At 38.6% G+C, this 18,985-nt stretch overlaps 2 protein-coding genes across 3 annotated transcripts in view; one reads left to right on the plus strand and one right to left on the minus strand.

Moving 5' to 3' along the window:
- The window catches only part of Sytalpha (Synaptotagmin alpha), a 320,680-nt gene that overhangs the window by 193,307 nt on the left and 108,388 nt on the right, over positions 1-18,985 (plus strand). The window contains exon 1 of one of the 2 annotated variants that reach the window (XM_083138495.1): positions 8,504-8,534. The exons of the other annotated variant lie outside the window; for it this stretch is intronic. The gene's annotated coding sequence lies outside the window, so the exon portion shown is untranslated. Of the gene's footprint in view, positions 1-8,503; positions 8,535-18,985 lie in introns of those variants that run through there. 2 annotated transcript variants of the gene reach the window in all.
- LOC146001210 (XK-related protein 6-like) overlaps positions 2,983-18,985 on the minus strand; it is a 38,556-nt gene continuing 22,553 nt past the window's right edge. The window contains exons 4-5 of the mRNA XM_083138507.1: positions 14,331-14,483; positions 2,983-3,727 (exon numbers count right to left, since the gene is read on the minus strand). Of these exons, the coding sequence (XP_082994633.1) occupies positions 3,252-3,727; positions 14,331-14,483 (629 nt within the window). The 3' untranslated portion in view covers positions 2,983-3,251. The remainder of the gene's footprint in view (positions 3,728-14,330; positions 14,484-18,985) is intronic.

Raw genomic sequence — 18,985 nt, forward strand, 5'->3', positions numbered from 1 at the left:
ACTCGGAAACCACAGACAAAAACTCCCCTTCGCAAACTCACAGATTATCTTCACATGCCCAAACTTTGCTCGGGTTGGCTGTTCCACAGAATCCAATCGAGGAAAGCCAGTAACAATTATTCCTCCAAACCAGTCAAGCAGCCAGCCAGGCAGCCATCACATCAGGGTAGGTAGCCAGTTCAGCGCCAACTAACTGGATTTCCAGTTCCGTGTGATTCGGACTTTACCCAGGATTCGAACCTTAATACCTCCAACTACGTTCCAACTGACTTTCATGTTTCGCTTCTTCTCCATCATCTAACACATGTAATTTAGTTCGATATTGAGTTTAGATATTACCTCTAATACCTGAAATCCCGTTGTTTTGTAGGCAAACTCTTTAAAAAATATTTCGAACTATACATACAAATATACATTTCAAACATTCAAACTCTTTTAGAGCCCATACGGCTATTACATAGAAAGTGGTCAGACAAACCTGTTATCTGATGCTTTTGTATATTGCAGTTTTTCTTTAATGTTACGATAAACTTCCACAATATGCTGTTCTTTAAAAAGATGAAGTATAAAGTTACATTGAACCATGTGATATGAAATATCACTGAATTGTTTCATTTTTTGCTTTTCTCTTCCTCTCTTCTTACTCCATCCTTCCACCTCGGGACCAAGAACATTAATATCAATCGCGATGTTTTCACTGAAGGTTCCGAGTTCGAATTATGGTCTCATCATTCATCGTTATCGTCGTGACCAGACAAGAGCGTCAGAAAAGCGACAGTAAATAAGAGAAACATCACACATAAAAATTGATATTGAGACGATCTTCAATTTTCTTCGATTGATTGATTGATTTGCTTTATTTTACTTCTCTTTTTGTGCCACTTTTGGCTAATTTGCTAAGATGGGGATGAGTGATGATATGATGAAATTGATGAATGGACGCTCAGAAACATACATGCCCAGGCCCGGATTCGAACTCGGGACTCCTGGCGTCGTAACGCAATGTGCCAATTTTCTTCGAAAACTACGTTTGCCTCCCTATAACGTTTGCTACAACTGTGTAAGTGAAGAGAAACAAATTTTAAAAAACGCTCTTCAGTATGTTTCCTACCTATAGATAACAACAGGAGGGCAAATGATCTGATCTGGATGAAAGCGGGAAAACCTGTGTGTCATTGCATCAGACTTTGGCTCTGTTTTTGTCACGTGAATTCATGCCAGAGGCAAGTCAGGGACTCATAAACAATAATATTGTTTCAGTGTTATACACACACAGATTTCATCTTCATTCCACGAACAGACAGTTCCATTTCCACTACACTTTTTTTTAATACAGCGTGTTCCGCTTCGAGGGATCGAGAAATAAATGTTCAACGTTTAAAAGTAGTGGAAGATATTTTTAAAATTTTCATTTTGCAAGATACAGAAACTCTCTGAGTTTATACACCAATAGTGAATACACGTGCTTGCGCATGCGCAAACATTACATCGCATTACGAAAACCGCTGCGCTAGTCATGTGCTTTCTTGTAAATCATTAAATTTCCTTAGTAATATTTTTTCTTTCGGTTGTTTTTACCATGTAGGACATCAAACCATAATCTGCCTCAATCATTTTTATAAGGAAAAAATATATGCTTATAAAGAAAGCACTATACATTTTATGTTGGGTAAATGTACAATCGATAGAAAATCTCCCCGAGATTTGATCGTCACCATTTCATGGTCAGCACAGAGTCGTATAGATCGCGCATGCGCACAAATGTTCAATGTGACGCGTTCTGGCAAGTCTAGCAGCGTACGCCTGACAAGCCAACATGTGGACGACACAACGAAAGGTACAGTGTGCGCTATGGTTAGCAGAGTTCAAATCAGTAACACGTGTTCAGCGGTGTGCAAGAAGAGAATGGAAGTCCATTTAACTTACGTGTAGGAGGATCTACGTTATCATTCTCTTCTTGCACGCCGCTGAACACGTGTTACTGATTTGAACTCTGCTAACCATAGCGCACACTGTACCTTTCGTTGTGGCGTCCACATGTGACTGTCAGGCGTACGCTGCTAGACTTGCCAGAACGCGTCACATTGAACATATGCGCGATCCTCCTACACGTAAGTTAAATGGACTTCCATTCACTTCTTGCACACCGCTGAACACGTGTTACTGATTTGAACCCTGCTAACCATAGCGCACACTGTACCTTTCGTTGTGGCGTCCACATGTGACTGTCAGGCGTACGCTGCTAGACTTGCCAGAACGCGTCACATTGAACATTTGTGCGCATGCGCGATCTATACGACTATGTGCTGACCATGAAATGGTGACGATCAAATCTCGGGGAGATTTTCTATCGATTGTACATTTACCCAACAACATAAAATGTATAGTTCTTTCTTTATAAGGATATATTTTTGTATATACCTCCAGCCCGGACACCCTGTATATATGGCTTAATTGTAACCCTATTAATATTCTAAATAAAAATGATAATACCAGCCTTAATATTGTGGTGCATGATCGCCTGCCCTAGCTCGCTTCCTGCGTATACAATGTTAAGTCAGCAGATGAGAAGATGTTTGGCCCCGACTTCCTCAAGGACGGAGAATGCAATAGGCAAGATGTCGGGGGAGAATAGTCAGTTTTTGATTGGATTGTGTGGACAGGGAGGAGGCTGCGATTAGTGCGAGCTAGTGTGAAGCTAGCGTACACCATCATCGACAGGTATGTGCTTTCCAAAACAGGGTCCGATTTCTTATTAAATAGCATCAATAGTCCAAATTTCAATCATTCACCTTTTACTTCCTTTAATTGTATAATTTCAGGCAGAGTCACTTGGGGATGGTTCCCGAATATCGCGGGCATCCTCTTTTTATATAAACCGCCCCAAGGGGCTCTGTACAATATACTTTTTATATAGAAAACATCATGAAGGGCAGTAAATATTAGCCACAACGAAAGAAATTCATCCATAGAAACATCGATACGGCTTAGCTACATACTGAACATATGAGGAATAAGACATATGCTGGGTGAAATTATAAAATTTTATATTTCTTGTATTTAAGCTTCCTGAAAGAAGAAAAATAATTATTTGATCTACATTTATATACACCCAAGTACAATTCTATGATTCTACACTTGAAAGTAAAATATCTTCAAATAATTGTTAAACAGAAGCTAACTTGGTGCAATAATATCATTCCAAATCATTATTTGAAACACAACTGGTTCTTTCTTTGATGGATGTTTAGCTAATTACGCGTTACGTAACATCGACGATAATCTTCTGGTTCTGACCTGACGTCTATGGGGTACGTGTCTGCTGTAGTTTTCCTTGGATGTAGCCATCTTAGGTAAACGCAGATGAGGTACAGACTCGTGCAGAACGCTGTCATGTGAAGTACAGTAATTCTGTACGCGTGCGTGACGTATTCCTCTGAACTAAACCCTCTCTGAAGGACGCTGTGAACCATTAAATATATATTCTCGATGAAATATAGGAGGTTATAACATGCATATCGTCCTCTGAGGTTTCCACGGTCTGTGTCGACGAATGCCATGACATAAAGCATTCCAATGGCGGCTGACTGGATGATGTCCTTAGTCAGATTTCTCTTCATGAGAAAGAACACCCAAACACTGGTCATGACCCAATGAACCGTGCATAGAACTACTGACCACCAATAGAACACAGCCGTGAAAAGATACACAGCCAGAAGACGAGAAACTGGAAAATTAAACAAAAGTATTTAGATAAGGGCGAAGCGCCTGTGAAAAGAGTTTAGTAGTTTTTTAAAAATAAAAGTGATAAGTCCCTGTTCGGGTGCCATTATTAATTTAGATGACTGCATTTCGTTTCATGATGCTGTTTCACTAATGGCTGTTTGTTTAGGTGAGAGAGAGAGCTAAGTATAAATATTGTCTACATTTATCTGAAAACATTGTGTTACATAATATTACTACATACTTAATATTAAATATTAATTTATTATTATTGTTAGAAATTTGTATTTCCACTGTGGTTGTTAAGCTTCACTTTACTCAATCTTTAGATTAGGTGACGATGCATGATATTTATATGAAGTATGTAAGCCATATGATTCAGTCGAAAGAGATAAATTATATAATATATTAGTAGAGTTTGGAATACCTAAGAAGCTTGTTACTATGATAAAAGTATGCACCAGTGAAACAGAAAGTAAAATTCGTGTGGGTATTAATGTGTCTGACAAATTTACAATTCATGATGGGTTAGAACAAGGAGATGCATTATCTCCATTGCTCTTCAATTTTGCCTTAGAATATGCTGTTAGGAAGGTAAGAGAAACTAAAGAAGGACTAAAATTAAATGGTGTGACTCACTTGTTAGCATATGCAGATGATGTAGACTTATTAGGGGATAATATAAATACAATTAAGAATAATGCTAAAATATTTTTCAAAACTGCTAAAGAGATAGGTTTCGAAGTTAACAAAGAGAAAACTAAATATATGCTTACAGGCCGAAACCAAGTGTTAGGTAATTATCAAATTTCTAATTATTGATAACAACTCGTTTGAACCAGTTTCCAAATTCAAATATTTAGGAGTAATATTAACAAATGAAAATTATATGAAAGAGGAAATAAAAAGTAGGCTTAATTCAGGAAATGCATGTTACTTCTCTCTTCATATACTTTTGTCTTCTCGTTTAATATCTAAGAACCTAAAAGTTAAAATATACAAAACAGTAATTTTGCCTGTAGTATTATATGGATGTGAAACTTGGTCCCTTACATTGAAAGAGGAACATAAATTGAGAGTATTTGAAAATAAGATCCTTAGGAAAATCTTTGGACCTAAAAGGGATGAGGAGACAGGTGAGTGGAGAATGTTACATAATTTAGAACTACATAATTTGTATTCATGTCCAGATATTTTTAGAATAATTAAATCAAGAAGACTTAAGTGGGCAGGCCATGTGGCACGAATGGGAGAGGAAAGAGGAATTTACAGGATTCTTGTTGGGAAACCTGATGGTACGAGACCTGTAGGAAGGCCAAGACGAAGATGGAGGGACAATGTTGAGATGGACCTAAAGGAAATTTGTAGGAATGGAAAAGAGTATATAGATCTTGCTCAAGATCGGGACAGATGGAAGGCTTGTGTTGCTGCAGCCATGAACCTTCGGGTTTAAGAAGACTAGAGAGTTAGTTAGTTAGTATGTAAGAGCAGGGCATCACTCTGATAGCATAGGTTGTGGGCGATACTTCAACAGTACTTAGTGAAAAATTAAATATTGTGCTTTATATATTTTTTTTTTTGTAAGTCTGAAAATTAATAGCCCATGTAGGAAAACTTCCAGTACATAAGTTGTCGGTCAATCTTAAACGAATCTAGTCCTGAACAAAATTTCACTATAATTCTTCATCATCGCCAGTCGACGTGTATCAACATTGACGTAATTTTGTTCCATTTGTGTAATCGAAGTGAGTAGTACAGTACGTACCTAGAGTGTGCTCAATATATTAATATTACTTTCTGAACCTATGAAAAATGTTAAAATGATAAATATTTTCAGTCACCGGAAATTTCGCAACAAAGGTTTAGTAAGGTCACACTATTGAACCCAGAAGTTTGTAAATGAGAAAAGTAATTAATTAGTGCCTGTGAAAGTGTCACCTCTGTTTGCAAACTTTCCTTATTCGCAGGATGATTCGTAAATCGTTTTCACACACGACAGATAAGAAATCATTTATACTAATGCTCCCTAATGAGAAATATTCGAAGATTATAAAAGTCTGCCGCTCAATGAAACGTTCCACTTGAATCCACAGTGTGTTTTCTCCTCGTGTGTTAGCCCGATTCTGCTTTTATCAATTTTTTTTAGGAAACTTTCAGACCGAAGCAACATGAGACACGCGTCGTCTATAAGAAAGCATTCACTGCGCATGCGCGACTATTATACTCTGTCCAGGGAATCTTTGGAGCAAGCGAACGAAAGCAAGTCTCTGCGCAAGTAAGTGACTCCACCAATGAACAAGTGCGAGGGAGCGGGATTGCGTGGAGGGGGAAAAGGGACTGCAGTTCCCAGCCTTTGGAGCAGCATGTACTGCTTCGCTCCGCCCACTCGCTTTCTCTCTTTCTCTACCGTTATCCGCGGCTTTGATCCGGAGATTTCCAGGTCAAAAGACCGAGGTGAAACGATGCACGCTATTGAGAAAGCGGCCCAATCCGAGTGACACGCAAACGACAATGGACACACGTCTTGTTGTGTCACTTTGGTGCGAAAGTAGTACACTTTGGTAGGTGTGAACAGTGCAATTGTTCCCCTCATCTGCTTCATCAATCCACCAACCATCCTTATCTTCGCGATTTACCAGTAGAAGTTAAAATACGACAAAAAAACAAAATATACAAAATTCAAGTAGTTACTTGGAAGAAAAGTACAAAGATCGCAAAAAGAAGAAATTACGTACTTGATAATTATAATTTGCAGGTGCGAAGTGTAGGGATAGTGATTCATAAAGATAAAGAATGATAAAAATGGAAATCGAGGAATCACTAAAAAGATACAAAACATACATAGAGCTAAATAAACCAATCTGGCTTGCTTTATTTCAATGTGCACACACACACAAAGAGATCAAGAGAGAGAGAAATATATGTATGTTGTTCTTCCTGTTCTGTTTAGTGCCGGTAATGAAGAGCAGCTTGGGGACGTTATCGACTTTGGTAATATTGTCCATCGTTTACTGGAAAATGAAATTTTTCCCGAGGGTAACTGAGAACATAATCAATACAAGCAACAGGTGTATTTCGTCACTAGTCATCAATTATTTACCAAGGTTATCGAAGATTGTGAAACAGAAATGCACGTTTGAGATCGTGCGTAGTCCGAGGAAAACAATGAAAACTAGTGTAACAGCTTTTTCCATTTCGAAAAATGTGTACGAACACATTAACTGTCGATGATGACCATTAGCAAGCATATGTCGGGAACCTACGTACACACATCTCTTAATTACTCTATACAATGATGACTTGAGTTGGTTTTTTAAGTCCACTTTATGCGCAGTAAGGCTAATCGGGACTGGGCCTACTGTTTAAAGTGGGATCCGAACTACTATGTGCCTCCACCGGGTATCGAACCCGGGACCCGTTGATTACAAGGCGACGACGCTACCACTACGCCATCGGGTAGGCCCCCTTTACAATGATAAATACCATCTCTTATTACCAACGAGTGAGCAATTGTAGTGTAGCCTATGCCCTGCCCCAAAAAAACATGTAAAAAGTTCTTTCCGTTCGTTCCTATGTCTGTCAGTCAAATAATTTCCACCTAGACATGATTTCGGTAATCAGAGGCATATTTATGCCCACTCACAGTCACGTGACAAACATGAATCACGAGAGAGAAGTGTTTGCAACATGGTTTAATATGTTTAGGTATGAATATTATGAAATTGTTGCTACGAAAAAAAATCGGGTGTATAATCAGAGTAACCATTTGATTTTGAAAGAAGAAATTATCACTCGTTACTCTCATAATCTGCATATTAGAGGAACAATACATTTGTCCAATTTACTGCTTTTTCAAGTAATTAAGAGGCCGATGAATAACATTTTGTTTTGTAGTTTTCCTTATGTTGAAATTAAGGCAACTGTCGTGAATTCTGCTTCATGAGTCTTCTCAAACTTACATTTCGTACTAATTCTTGTGATATTTAATAACTACGTAGTAATGTACTCACACACAGTAGTCAATCTTCCATTTGGGTGACTTTGTTTTAGTGAAAATAATATATCTTAGATTCGCCATCTGTGAATAGTAAATGATATACTTGAGAACTTGAGATGTTCCAAGTCTTAAAAATACCTGAAGATTTAATCTCTCGTATTAAGATGTCTTTAAAAAAAATGTCTAATCACTAGAGCCCGGAAGTTTTGGCAAAATTACTCTTTATCTACTGAATATATTGATAAAATTTTTCCGGATATACGTTTTTTATGTTGTTTCGAATGTTTTAGAAGCCTTTTCATTTTGCCTATTTTGGACCCCACTGCCTATTTTTAATTATAATGCTTTTTTTGCATTTTTCAATGAAATTGGACCATTTTTTTAAAAAAAAAGTGTGTGTATAAATTATTTTTCTCCCAAAAAACGTTGTTGGCATTTATTTTTCTTCCCTTTATTATGTGAATAATTTTCGCCTTATTTAAGTAATATTGAACTCACTCATGTTTCAACATTGCTGAAGGAGAAAAGTGTGAGAAAAAAGTATTTCATGCTGAGTTAGGATATTGCCTTTCGGTTAACATTTACTTGTGCATGATTGACTGCTGAAAACCTGTTGCAGAACATCTGCACAATTAGATCATCACGTCCAGCTTCCGTGTCAGGAGGTTATTAACAAGAAACAGCACTAATGCCCAAGGGCCTTGGCAATGGATTCCAAAATCAAGTTCTCTATCTTTAGTTTAGTTCTACACTTTGGAGGGAAAGGATCGTATAATAGTTGTCATCATGCCGAAATTTAGTGCGCCATTAAGTGGTAAGTTACATGGTTACGTGCGTGAATTTGGTGAAAATTGAAATGCTCTTCCCAATGTAGATTTTAACATTTTGCCAGAAATTATACGTAGATAAAAGTAAGCGACTTCCAAATGTGCCTTTTTCCCGGTTTATTTTGCCTTTTTTATTTTTAGTGCCTGTTTTCCACATTATAAATGCCTTTTTGCCTGCCTATTATAACGAAAATAAATGCCTGAACTTCCGGGCTCTACTAATCATACACGCAACATTTGTAAGATATGTGTTAGATTTTTAGTAAGGTGTTTAATAAATGATTCGCACAGTTTTGCTTTTCTAATTAAGGTAAAAAATTAATACGCACTCGCACTATCTCTGGTTGGCCTTCTGGTGGAACCCTGTCCCTATCATTATGTACGACTGTCGACAACTACAAACAATCAAGTATGTATTGGTGTGCTCGTAGAACTGTCGAACAGTGTCTCAACACGACGTAATTTACCTCGATCCGTTCCTGCGTATCGTGAGAGAGTATTGCTCCAGAGGTGTCGTCAGCGGGTGAGCGAATGTGGGCTCTAGCCCGCCATAAAATAGTCTCCGCGCAGTATTTTGAGGTCTCACTTATTGCACCCAACTCTATCGTTATACACAACTGTTGACAACTACAAATACTTTCGTAGTTAGGCTAAATGTAGTGTATTTATGCTGAGAAATTTAAACCTAACAAGCCTAACATAGCCATGAAAGAATTCCGCGTTTATGCCAGAAGACGGCACTTGACTGAGAAGCTTTTTGAGTTGGGTGCGATCAGTCACACCCAGACTTTTGTTCACACCCTGTTCACAAGAATAGCTTACGTGAGAAATATACAAAGAACGGCAATAATTAACTTAATGTATCGAATAATCGTTTATAGTGCAACGTGATGAACACACACACACACACCATCACACACACACACACATACATACATACATATATATACAGGGTGATTCAAAAGTCGCGCGACATAGAACAACTCCGTTATTTGTGAAGATACCGAAAAAACGATAGAGGGCAAAATTGTTGGACATATGTTTGAAATCATGACCGTGATGTTGCATTTGTATTATTTTCATTGTGTGCAGGACACAAGAACAAAATTGTTGGAGAATACGTTTTAAATCATGACCGTAATGTTGATTTTTTCTTTTTTTTTTTTCCAGTAATCAACAACAATGTCACAGTACACAATTCAGGAAAGGGTGGGAATGATTCTTATCCATGTTGCAGGGATGAGTCTACGGGAAGCTGCGGAGGAATATCACAGACGGCATCCAGATCAACCACCGCCATATCATGCAACCATTGGTCGTTTACTGGAGCGGTTCAAGGCAACAGGCAATATCCATGACAAACGACGGTCTGAGCGGCCACGTACAGCAACATCTCATGCAACCTCAGCTTGCGTACTAGCTAAGCTGACAGTCAGTCCAACACGGTCAACACGAAAAGTGGCTCAAGAATGCGACATCAGTCAAGCATCCGTGTCCAGGATACTAACCAGAAATCATTCCCATCCATATCGTGTGCATTTTGTCCAGGAACTGCATGGAGATGACACAGATAGACGGGTGCAGTTCTGTGAGTGGTTTACTGAAAGACGAACGCAGCAGCCACACCTTGAAGCTGATATTCTTTTCAGCGATGAGGTCTGTTTCCATCTGAACGGAACAGTGAATAGACATAATGCTGTGTATCGGGCAACCGAGAACCCATACATCGCTGTAGATGCTCATCATCAGACTGACCCAAGGTTAATGTGTGGTGTGGCATACACGGGGATGTTCTTATCGGTCTCGTATTTCTTAACAACAAGCTCTCTGCTGAACTGTACAGAGAGCATCTCGAGATGACACTCCTGCCCTATTTGGATAATCTACCCCTAGCAAAACGACGGGAGATTTTCTTTCAGCAAGATGGAGCACCGCCGCATTTCGGACTAACAACTCGCGAATTGCTGAATGACGTTTTACCTGGGCGTTGGATAGGTCGCAGGGGTCCCGTGGAATGGCCGCCTAGGTCGCCAGATTTACCACAACTTGACTTTTTCCTCTGGGGCCATCTCAAATCTGTCGTGTACAGAAACAGGCCCCGAACACTGCAGGAACTTCAGGAAAACATCAGAGGAGCCTGTGCAGCAATAACACCTATGGTGTTACGTAATGTGCGCAAGAGTTCTGTGATGTGCCGTCAACAGGATGGCAATCAATTTGAACAATTCCTCCGGTAGTGTCCCAGCGGTGCAGCTGCTGGACATGTCAGTTCAGGTCGTTCCTTTGTATCAGTTTGCCACTCCGTGCGGTTGCTATTGCTATTGTTAATTTTGTTGTTCGGTCGTAAATGGAGTACGGCTATGACATTGATTTGTTTGTGTTTCTTTCCGTTTGCCATTTTGATAGTCATTTTGATTTGTTTTATTTGTGATTTGAAGCAGACTAATAAATGGTCCATCTGCTGTCGCAACAATTACGCTCATGATTTGCAACAATGTATTTCCTACACTTATGCCCTCTATCGTTTTTTCGGTATCTGCACAAATAACGGAGTTGTCCTATGTCGCGCGACTTTTGAATCACCCTGTATATATATATAGAGAGAGAGAGAGAGAGAAAGGGAGGCATAAAAGGAATTGAAAGATGTGAAGTTAAATCCCCCTTTATGCACCGATAGGCTACTCGGGACTGACCTACAATTATAGTGGAATCCCAACCACTATGTGATTCCACCGAGCATCCAACACGAATTTCCATGATTTCAAGGATATGACGTTACCACTACGCCATCGAGAAGAGAAAGAAAATATAAACAGAACAAAAAACAATAGCGGGGAAAAGGGGAGAATTAGACTGGTAGCTAAAAAGAGAAGAAGAGTTAGAAACTATAAAGATAGAAAGAGGTAAAGAAATGGGAAGAAGAAAGAAGAATCCCACAAATACCGAAGCAGAGACCACCTGAAAAAATATTTACTTCACACCCGGAAGCCACACAAAATCCGTCTGTAACATTACAAGTAATGTTAATTAATATGATGCAATATAAATTTTCTAGGCTGGTTGTTCGATAAGGTTTCAATCAATTGTTCACATGTAGCTAAGGATAGGGAGGTATCGAAATGAGACGAGCAGTGTCTTGGGGTCTCGCCTCGAAGTACAAATGTCTGTCTCGTTGTCCGTTCGCGTCTCGAGTTGAAAATATTCGTCTCGTCTCGATTTTTAAACAATCGTTCTCGTCTCGGTCTCCGAAATGATAAACAATATATTCAACGTGTTGCCGCGCAAACTTTCACAATGTATAGAGGTCAATGCAAGAAACTTTCCTTAATGAAGTTTTTATTTTGTTGCCTCTTTTCAACGCTATCTAAAATACATATGAAACCATACATTCATGTGCCTATTCGAGTCCACAATCCATCATGTCCATGGATGACTATATACAAAAGAGGGTTTGTGTAATATGAGTACATAAAACTCTTCGTCCTGTCAGTTTCCAGTCATAATTTACTCTTTGTTGTACATAATGCGTCATTTCATTTTTTGTCCATATATTCTCCACACTAACTAACTAACTAACTCTCTAGCCTTCTTAAACCCGAAGGTTCATGGCTGCAGCAACACAGGCCTTCCATCTGTCCCTATCTTGAGCAAGATCTATATACTCTTTTCCATCTCTACCGATTTCCTTTAGGTCCATCTCAACGTTGTCCCTCCATCTTCGTCTTGGCATTCCTATAGGTCTCTTACCATCAGATTTCCCAACAAGAATCCTGCAAACTCTTCTTTCCTCTCCCATTCGTGCCACATGGCCTGCCCATCTAAGTCTTCTTGATTTAATCATTCTAATAATATCTGGACACGAATACAAATTATGTAGTTCTAAATTATGTAACCTTCTCCACTCACCTGTCTCCTCATCCCTTTTAGGTCCAAAGATTTTCCTAAGGATCTTATTTTCAAATACTCTCAATTTATGTTCCTCTTTCAATGTAAGGGACCAAGTTTCACACCCATATATACAGGCAAAATTACTGTTTTCTATATTTTAACTTTTAGGTTCTTAGATATTAAAAAAGAAGACAAAAGTTTATGAATAGAAAAGTAACATACATTTCGTGAATTAAGCCTACTTTTTATTTCCTCTTTAATATAATTTTCACTTGTTAATATTACTCCTAAGTATTTTAATTTGGAAACTGGTTCAAACCAGTTGTTATCAATAATTAGATTTTGATAATTACCTAACACTTGGTTTTGGCCTGTAAGCATATATTTAGTTTTCTCTTTGTTAACTTCCAAACCTATCTCTTTAGCAGTTTTGAAAAATATTTTAGCATTATTCCTAATTGTATTTATATCATCCCCTAATAAGTCTACATCATCTGCATATGCTAACAAGTGAGTCACACCATTTAATTTTAGTCCTTCGTTAGTTTCTTTTACCTTCCTAACAGTATATTCTAAGGCAAAATTAAAGAGCAATGGAGATAATGCATCTCATTGTTTTAACCCATCATGAATTGTAAATTTGTCAGACACATTAATACCCACACAAATTTTACTTTCTGTTTCACTGGTGCATACTTTTATCATAGTAACAAGCTTCTTCGGTATTCCAAACTCGACTAATATATTATATAATTTATCTCTTTTGACCGAATAATATGCTTTTTTGAAATCAATGAATAGCTGATGGAATTCTCCACACTACAACTGTAATATTTTGTAGAAAATCAGGGTAAATGAAGAAATGATCCCCACTAACCTTCCCACCGATGATGTCAAAATGTTCATGTATAATCTGGTTTACATCAATCACCTAATGAACTTAATCCATATTCATTGGCAAATTAAACAAAGTATAATTTAAAAGGGCGTGCTGAGGTGGACGTTCAAGTATTCGAAGCACCCTCAAAATAATAATAATAACTACTATAAATAGAGCATGAAAAGTTGCAAGAAATGCAATCACAATGCCAAATGTATTAAAATGCTAATTCAAATATTCATTTCAGCCGAACAATGGCTTTAGTACTACTGTGCATATATTTTACACAATTATTTATTGTTCTTGTCGATAAAGAGGCGTAATATAAAGATCCCGAGTTTGATCTCCCGTTGAGGCACATGGTGCACTCTTCAAACTGTAGGTCCAGCCCAGATTATTCGATCTGAGCATAAAGTAGACTTTCAACAAACTCTGACTTCGCAGTTTATCCAATTCACTAGTCGGGCCTTCCCAATGACGTAGCGATAACTTCCTCGCTTTTTTTAACCCTACCCAGTGAAGCCATATAGTGGTTCGGATACCACTTAAAACTCAAGTTCTAGTCATGATTAGCCTACTTGTGCCTAAAGGTCACTTAAAACTCAAGTCAAGCCAAATCACTAGTTAGTAACAAGACATGAGAATAAAATTACTGAAGTACTTAATTTTAAGCAAAAAGGAAAAACTATAAAAGTAAAATTAAAATCCATTAAAATTGACTAAAATGTGGATTTTCAAACCTTCACCCCTATGTACTTTTATATACTCTGTTCCGGGAATCTGTGGAGCAAGGTCGTGCATAAAGGTAGAGAAGGTGAGTGGGCGGAGCGAAGAAGTGCACGCTGCCGCTATCAGCTTTTAGCTGCAGCCGCATTTTCTTCTTCATGCATTCACTTCCCCTTTCACGCGTTCATTGGTCGAAGCCCCTCGCGTCATTACTTGCGCAGATACTTGTTTCCGTTCGCTTACTCCAGAGATCCCCGGGATAGAATATAGGGACCATGGGTCTACTTACTGATTGAAAGCAAAACTGCAAGGAACTTGACTGCTGCTCGGATGTTCTTGATCAGATGCTTCCCTCCTGCTTCGTCACGGAGAGGGAGAAAGGCGGAAGTGTGCCAGGCAAGGCAGACAGCGGACACAACCAGTGTGCCTTTTTGCCAACAGCCTGGAATGACAATGATAATATCAAGATGAAATAATGAAGTGTATTTCGCTACTTACCGAAAGTCACTGGTTTCAATGACTTTCGGTGTCGTAAAAAAAAAAAAGGTAAAGTGCTCCCCTGTGCATAGCACCACGCCATTAAGGCGTATTGGGGGTGTGGGGGTAACGCTTTCGGTGTCGTTAACAAGGAAACAGCCGAGATCCCAAATCGGAACGGCCTGGGGCGTAAAGTCGGGCGTAAATGTTTCATCCGGACTGGAAACTCAGAAAAATTGTGATGGATTTGTGTCCATCAAGAATAAATTTGCCACATTAGTGTAAAATTTCTAGGAGTAGCAAACATATAGAACAAGATAGAGATATAAGAAATACACATACGTATATTGTAGCATCTGTAAAGTTTATTAACTTTCTTGTCCTCGTTTTATACAAAGTAAATCAAAGTTTTTATGTACGTTGGTACGTACACCTCAATGCGGGCACCATTTGTAGCTCGACAGATATCCAAATGATACTAAAGCTGACCAGCATTTGAGGCGTTATTAGCGCAACGATAAACTGTCTCAAATCACCTAAATCATGAACTTTCCTCTTGTACACATCATCTTTAATGAAACTCCATGCAAAAAAAGTCTAATGGTGTCAAATCTGGGGATGACGGTGGCCAGGCAGTTAGACCCTTTCTTCCGATCCAACGTTCAGGAAACGTTTCACTCAGAAACGTGCGCATGTGTGACTCAACAGCAATATAGGTCGTACAGGTCGACTAATGAAATCTGGGATCGATGGTCTATCGATTCAGCTTCACTACGAGACAATATAAGGAGTAGTTTTCACATTATAAATTCTTATTTTTGTGTACCTCTAGCCCGGACACCCTGTAGAGCAGCTATTACTATATTTATCCTCTTTTGTTTTTTTTGTTCCATCCTTCAATAAAATTTAAAAATGAAATACAGTAAAACCTCGTTAATCCGGAATAATGAGGGGGATAAGTTGACTGGTTTAACGAAAGTCCGGATTAACTGAAATAACCTAAACAACAGTAGAAAGTGCATTAAAACTCCGTTTATAGCAACAAAACACGTTTATTATGGTGCATTTAAAGGACATAGGCCTAAATACACTATACAGTACAGTAAAATGTACAATAAGAAGACAATGGAGTGTTTCTAACCACATTTAAAATCTTGCATTCTGCTTTTTTTTCTTTTTAGCCTTTTGCCTGTCCGGATTAAGCGAAGTCCGGCTTATCGGGGTTCGGATTAACGAGATCTTACTGTATATGCATTGCTTGTCATTCCAACTTCCTAACCCATGAGATCATTCATTATTTTAACTGTTTCATTCTGAATTTCTGGGGATCGATATGCAACATATTGTTTGGGATAGTGTGGTAACAATGAGCTAGTTTTGCGTTCTATTTGAGTGTATATTCAAAAATATTTTTAAATAAATATTCCTCAACATGCTCTTCAATGTTGTACGTTGCCTATCTCTTTAATGCTTCTCTCTTTCAAGCGCATTGTTGTTTATTAGAGTTGAAATGGATGTGTTCGAATTCTTTTGTTTCTTTCAGGCCACATTCGCACAGCTGCATGAAGCATTCATGTAAAAACCTGCTTTAGTTGTATCCAACGCAGCCTTCCAATTATAAACCCCCTTTTTGTGCAAGTCGCCTTTTCAGAAAATATAACAAATTGGAAAGCAAATTGCAGCATCTCTTATTATTTTAAATTTAATAAGCGAGTGAAGGTCACGCTTTCCCTCTTTCCAACCCCTGTAACACTTCTCACTCCCCTCGATATCCTCCCTCTCAGTGTTACAAATCTATTGTTTTCTAGTCGTTGGGGTTAGTTTATACTCTGTCTCGGGTATATCTGTGGCAAGCGAACGAAAACAAGTCTCTGCGCAAGTAGTGACGCGAGACGGCTCCACCAATGAACACGTGATAGGGAATGGGATTGCTTGGAGGGGGAAAGTGGCTGCAGTTACCAGCCTTCGCAGCAGCGTCCCCCTTCTCTGACACTATGCGCAGCTTTGCTCCACAGATTCTGGGGACAGAGTATACAAGGAGAGAGAAAAATCGGACTGGAGATGTTGCACATAAAGGTTAACCAATTATGTATAAGGTTCTTCTTTTACTTACTGGGAAATGTCTCCAACCAGAATTCTATTGGTCAACCCAACTGTCCGCGCAGTTATTTACTTTTCATCGGCATTCGTGGTCGCAAATTGTGGCTGTTTGCATAAATTCCGAAAGCCTATGGCATTTGTTCTATACCTATGGGAGAGCAGGGGGTACGTGGAATTGAGCAACTGATTAAAAAAAAATATTCGTCGATATGGTGTTCAAATGAAAATCTATAGTGACAGTTTTTTTCGAAATAAGTATTTCGTATTACAGTGTAATATCAAAATGTTCATTTGATTTTGCGAATACAATTTAGGCGGAATTTGGACCGTCTCTTGAATCTGTACCGCCACGAAGGTCGGCTTACTATATTTCTCTTCATGTTACCATATTTCTATCTTACCACTGGCGTACGCAGGGTTTGAGCTGATGGGGCTACAACCCCTCCAGTAATTTTAAGAAAATCAAAATTTACAAATGAAAGCACTTAAGAGCTCGGGAAAAACCGAAGTTGTAAATGGAAATCCACCTTAAAATGACTCCGATTACCATTGCTGCTATTGGATAACTTTTGAAACGAATATTGAAAGTGATAATTATGAAATATTATAAGGTAAGTAACGGCCACCCCCTAGAATGCAGCTATGTAATATCGACCTTTACAATTCCAGCCCCCTTCTGGAAAAAAATCATGTGTAAGCTAGTGTATCTTACTATATTTCTCTCTCTCTGTCTCTCTCTCTCTCCTTATCGTCCTCTATCTTTTTTGGCTTTGTCTGTCTGTTTTATTATTTTAAAACACGTCACACTGATTTCAGCATCTATTTTGCACAAGAGCAAAACCTAAGAAACACCTAAGCCGGCCTCCGTAGCGGAGTGGCTATGTAATAAGTTGTAGCTCTCTTTTTAATTTAAATTAAAGTTTTATTCTGGCTTAAATCTCCTTAAGGGCATGCAGAACAGTCTCCGCCTGGCTTTTCCCTCCGAGTCAGTGTTGCCAACTTAGCTCTCTTGGAGCCAGATCTGGCGCTTTCGTGCACTCGTTTGCCTGTGAACTGGGGCGCCCTTCCCCGTGCCTCACTATGATACCATCACTGGTTCCGGCCCACATAGTCTAACCTTTGCCATGATTATACATTTTGAACGTGACGTGATATTGTTATACTGGCTGCGTCGCCCCATCCCCTCTTATATCCCCAGCTACTTTTTTTATAGCACCGTGTTGACGTGAAATTGGTATAATATTGTTATCAGGGAATCCTTTATTTTCGATTTCGTACCACCATGAGATGAGTGATGCCGCCAGATCTAGATGATGAAAACCTAAGAATAAATTGCCATCAATTTAGAGTTAACGGTAATAGCAGCGCCCCACCCCTTTGACAACTAACATTACTCTAGGAAGCACTTCGTAAATCTGTTTTAACTCCATTTAAGGTGAAATTTAGCTCTTTTATGCGCACCAGGTTTGGCAACACTGCCAGGAGGCAAGGAGAAATGCATTGGGCACATGGGAGTATTTTTTGATTTGGGAATATCAAACTTCCGATGGAATAGAAAATTATATCAACGGGAAGAGGGCAGTTTGAAGAAGTGATTGCCCAGCAGAAAAGTCTAAACTCCCATTTGATTAGCTGTAACTTGATGTTGAAGTTGATTCCCCATAAGGAATACATGGGATACCGAAAATTCTTATTCGTCATATTTTTTACAGGTCGTATCTAGCTTAATAATAAACTTTGAAAAACGCTTCGACTTGCCACATGTGGAGAAATTTATACTGTCTTGTACCCCCACGTTTTTCTTCAGTAGAATTGTCCATTCCGACGATATTCAAATAAATGCACACATCGTGCGTAATTGTATCTCCTCGCCTTAATTAAATTTCACATATGTATTTATTAAAGAGAGGTAAAATATTCCCCTAACTTGTGGGGGTTTAGTGGTATGAGGGCTATTTAGTGGTTCGCAGTGTGTGGGTTTGTTTAGTTTAATGTAATTTAGATTACAGGGTTTTAATTTTTGATGATGTTTCCGGCTCAAATTCGTGCCAGCTGCGGCGGTTAGACCGGGCGGGCATTAAATGGGGAGTTGATTGGCTTAATTGTAGTAATAATTAATTTTTAGTTGTTTATATTTTATTTGTGAGGTGATTTTTTTAATATATAGCCTATCCGTTCTTTTATAATTATTAATTATATGAAGGTGGTATACTTAGACTAGGATTAGATACCATATTATTGTTTAATCCATGCCTGTGCATGGGTGTTCTTTGTGAGTGTCCCTTTGTGAGAGTTTCAATCAAATCATCACTCATCTTCATCTTCGTAAGTAGCCAAAAGTGGCAGAAAGGCGAAGTAAAATTAACC

This window comes from Lepisma saccharinum, chromosome 1, assembly GCF_977018435.1.
Source record: "Lepisma saccharinum chromosome 1, izLepSacc3.1, whole genome shotgun sequence".
Taxonomy (NCBI): Eukaryota; Metazoa; Arthropoda; class Insecta; order Zygentoma; family Lepismatidae; genus Lepisma; species Lepisma saccharinum.